A 4,640-nucleotide genomic window follows, 5' to 3' on the forward strand; every position below is an offset into this window, starting at 1 on the left:
GTTGAGAGAAGCGGCCCTGCAGCCACCGGGGTCAGTGCAGAAGGAGGTCAGGAGGCGCTCCAGACATAGAGCAGAAATTCCCCTGCAGCCTGTGGAGAGGAGCAGGTGACCTGGCAGGAGCTGCTCCCCATGGGGGACCCGTGCTGGAGCAGTTTGCTCCTGACGGATGGACCCCGTGGTACGGAGCTGTGTGGGAGCAGTTTTTGAAGAGGGCAGCCCCCGCAGGCTCAGTTCAGGAAGGACGGCATCCCGTGGGAGGGACCCCACGTGGAGCAGGGGCAGAGAGTGACCGTGAAGGAGCGGTGGAGACGAAGCGTCAGGGACTGACCGCAGCCCCCATTCCCCGGTTTCTCTGCACTGCTCGGGGGGAGGAGATGGAAGAGAGTGAATGGGGCAGGAAGGTGGTTTTAAGTTGCTTTTAGTTCTTACTACTCTAGTCTGTTATTCATTGGCATTAAATTACATTTATGTCCCTTACACTGTGACAGTTTTGCCCATGATGGTCATTGGCGAGTGATCTACCTGTCTTTATCTCAACCCATGAGGTTCTTTTCATCATATTTTCTGTCCCCATTCTGTTAAGGGGGGGGGGGGTGAGAGAGTGTCATGGTGGTGCTTGGCTACCTAACAATGTTAAAGCACAACAGGGACCACTGTGTGAACTTACGCTTTTTGCTAGAGATGAGTTTTGGAACTACTGAAAGCCAGTTAGATTCTCCATCCCCAAAAATTAGTATTTCTTTTGGGTTAAGGCTCATGATGTAATTACATACCTGTCATGTATGGATTGCTTGTATGGAATATGTGCATGCTGAGCAACCACAAGTCAACCATGATATAAAAAACTATAAGTCAAACTGAAGAGGGATATACGCAGTGAGACTAGGTTTCATCTCCTAAAAGCCCCTCTGCACCCCAGACAAATGGAAAATGATATAGCAGAAAACTAACTGGAATGTTTGAGACAAGTGAGAAGTGGTTCCTTAGAGCCCACTTGCTGCTGTTGATGTTCAATCAAGGACAAACAGGGCATTACTGAAGCTGGAAGGAAAATATAGCCTAAAAGAAAAATGTGTCTCTGGGTCATTCACTCTGCTCAGAGACACAGCACATTTCTCTCACTAAACTACAGGGCTCTGAAGAACAGGCTGAATGTAGCACTGACCTTGCAGTCAGGTGCCTCTCACTAAATCCATGCATCTACTTGTGCCCTGTGAATTTCTTCACATGGATTGGCCTATGAGATCAGAGTCTACAGATGAAAGAAAGCAAATAAAAGAGAAGAGAATTATACATTTGAATAACCAACACACAGGCCAGTCGGGTTCATAGGAGCGTTATTTAATCAAGCATTGGAAATACAAGGTGTTCCTTGGGTAGCATGGTAACATGTTGGATCTGAGAGATTTTGGAAGAGTGTATCTGATAAGTTACTGGAACACTGGAGGTTACAAGAGGCATGAGGAACAAAACTGTCCAGCCTGCTTTTACAGCACACCTCAACAAGGTGTTTGTAAACATGAATCAAACACTGAATGCTTGATTAGCACCTTAGTAACATCGTTGAGTTACTGGAGGTCTTCAGAAATGGGATTGATAAGATATATTGTTGTAATCTTCACTTTCTGTGAGTAAGGGTTGTATCTCTGGAGAAGTTCCTGCTCTTTTCTTCTTGCAGGCCAGGACGAGGCCGGAGAGTATAGCAGTAACTATGCCTCCAATCACAGCTGCACCAACCAGCCAGGGCCAGATCTGACGGGCTTGCTCAAGGTATGGTATTAAAAACTCCTGGAAAGAATCAAGTGCTGGAAAAAAAAGGAGAAAAACAGAGGTTGTTTTACATAATGCAATATAGTATCAGTTTACAGAGGCTATATAACAGAGGCTATATAATACTGAAAAGTTCAGAGTAAAAAATTGATATTAAATTGTTACAAATTGTCTGAAGGTTACAAACAATTTTAAAGAAACACCTTCAGTCCTTATAGTTAAAATTTCTCCATTTTTGTATTAGAGTCAGGAGCAGAGTTCGCTATCACCAGTGCTCCTTATGGTTTTGTGAAAGCTGTAAGAATGTAACCCAAGAACAATTTGATAAAGTATGGCCAAAGGTCCTGCTAGGTCAGCATCTTGTTAGCAACAATAACCGAAGCTGAGTACAAGTAAGAGTTTAAGAACAGGTTAAGCCTATCATGATCCTTTCACAAAATACTTACCCAGCCTCTGGCAATTGCGGTACCTCCCTCCAGCTTCTCCCCCCAAGATTATAAATATTTTCCTGCCATCTTCCAGTTCAGTAGAAGTAACTGCCCTCTGAAAAGATGATTTTGGTTTGGGGTACCTTCAAAGTTAAACCACATTTGATGTCTGAATCACTTTCTGAGATATATTCCAATTTAGCCTGATTTTAGGCAGGAGATAGTTGGTTTGTCCCTTCAACTCGGCTTCATTTTGGGGAATGCTTTGTTGTTACTTTTCTGGTCCTTGTTTTCAAGTTAATCCAATTTTGTATTCTGAGATTAGATTTACAAGAGTCTGCATGTTCAGCCTTCTGCTTCTGTCCTCATTAGACACTTAAATGCTATATAACACTAAGAATTAAAAATAAATAAATAAATAGGTTCTTGATGAGTTCAGAAATAATTCTGCAAACCTCTGTGTATGAGGTACCTTCTCTCTTTAATCCTTCATTTCTCATCTGTCAAACAAGGAAGGATGGTACCATTCACTGAATTCTCTGCATTGTAAATATAAATTAATATTTCTGCAGGACACAGCTGCTATAGTGATCGTCACAAAGAAAAGCGCAGGGGGACACATTTTCAGGATAACATTTTAAGAGTGTTCAATAAATCATATATTAGGCTACACACTGCTTAACTGAGAAAAAGAAAACCAAAACTGAAAATGCTTGGACAACTGGTTCTTAATGGATGCTAGATAGGTTGTGTATGGGGGTCTGGGGACAAAATAGTGTGCAATTAAAAATAGTGCACAGATACAGGGCTGGAGGGTGAATTATGACTTAAAGGCACAATTTTAATTGTGGCAATTCTTAACTTTGTGTGCTTTACTCCATAATCCCAATGCTTTTTAACCCAACTCTACCAGGTTTATATTGCAAACATGACTAAATTAGAAACAATTCGGTTATTCAAATTGCAGAATGCATATGATAGATGAAAGTTGATACATAACAGATATGGTCTTTATGGTATAGAAAAAGAATTATCACAAAGTTCTACATCGTGTTGAATTTATCTGTAAGTGAGGATTTTTAAGTGACTTCATAAATTTGTATGTTGTCTTTCAACAGGCTCTCTCCTCCATCAATATTACTTTGAAACCTGAGATACTTTCTCCCTGGTAAAACACAGCATGACTTTGAGACGAAGAGTTGTCACATTTCACAGCAGTCCCTCTCAGAAAAAATGTATGTATTTTATTATATCCTGATATTCAATCAAACATGTCTTTCTCTTGCTTTCAGCCTCAGTCTGTACAGTTTCTGTAATTAGCTCAAAGGCAACAGCCACCTCCTGGCATCCACTGCCAATTTTCTACTTCTTTTTGCTGCACAAAAGATGCTTGTCTTCTCCATCACAAAGTTGCCATGGCAACCCTTGAGTGTCAGCGGATGGAGCACCCCAGGGCACTCTATAATCTGTAACCTGTGACTGAAACACCACCAAAAACCTATGACTGGCCTGGCTGCCCTGCAGAAATTCTGCAAACTGGGATTTAGAGGACTACATTACCATAATGCTTTAATCTTTAACTGTGCAAGGCCCAAGAGCACAGTGACTGTTTGCTGGCTACCCATGAAAAGTGTCAAGGGAGTGGAGCTCCCATGTAGCTGCGTTGCGGGAGACATTAGCCAACGCCAGCTCATTTCCTTCTGTATTGGTGCTTGGAGTCAAAGGATAATCCTCACCGGAAGGTGCCATGAACACCGATTAAAGCTGTCCTTTCAATCATTAGGTTCATAACAAAGCAAGAGCAAGGCAGGTCATGCTGGTGCTTGATATCTAGCCTTCCATTAGTGACTAACACCAATAATACCTCTTCTTGCTCTTTCTGATAGGAAAATAGTAGTGATTAACCTCCATCACAGTCTTAGCATTCGACTCTTGATGTTCTCTTTCTTATCGAAGAGTGTTAGCTCTAGGTAACAGCAACGTAGCATTTCTTACTCTTAATACATAAGATCCTTTTCCTTTTCCTTTTCCTTTCCTTTTCCTTTCCTTTTCCTTTCCTTTTCCTTTTCCTTTTCCTTTTCCTTTTCCTTTTCCTTTTCCTTTTCCTTTTCCTTTCCTTTTCCTTTTCCTTTTCCTTTTCCTTTTCCTTTTCCTTTTCCTTTCCCTTTCCCTTTCCCTTTCCCTTTTCCCTTTCCCTTTCCCTTTCCCTTTCCCTTTCCCTTTCCCTTTCCCTTTCCCTTTCCCTTTCCCTTTTCCTTTTCCTTTTCCTTTTCCTTTTCCTTTTCCTTTTCTTTTTCCTTTTTCCTTTTCCTTTTCCTTTTTTCCTTTTCCTTTTCCTTTTCCTTTTCCTTTTCCTTTTCCTTTTCCTTTTCCTTTTCCTTTTCCTTTTCCTTTTCCTTTTTTCCTTTTCCTTTTCCTTTTCCTTTTCCTTTTCCTTTTCCT

The 4,640-nt window shown here is 41.4% G+C and overlaps 1 protein-coding gene across 1 annotated transcript in view; it reads right to left on the reverse strand.

The window, feature by feature from the left end:
* Positions 1-593: 593 nt before the first annotated feature.
* The window catches only part of TYR (tyrosinase), a 56,682-nt gene continuing 52,635 nt past the window's right edge, over positions 594-4,640 (reverse strand). Inside the window, exon 5 of the mRNA XM_083840357.1 lies at positions 594-1,805. Coding sequence (XP_083696483.1) covers positions 1,582-1,805 — 224 coding nt within the window. The 3' untranslated portion in view covers positions 594-1,581. The remainder of the gene's footprint in view (positions 1,806-4,640) is intronic.

The sequence above is a fragment of the Anser anser genome (assembly GCF_964211835.1).
Source record: "Anser anser genome assembly, chromosome: 1".
In the NCBI taxonomy this organism is placed as follows: domain Eukaryota; kingdom Metazoa; phylum Chordata; class Aves; order Anseriformes; family Anatidae; genus Anser; species Anser anser.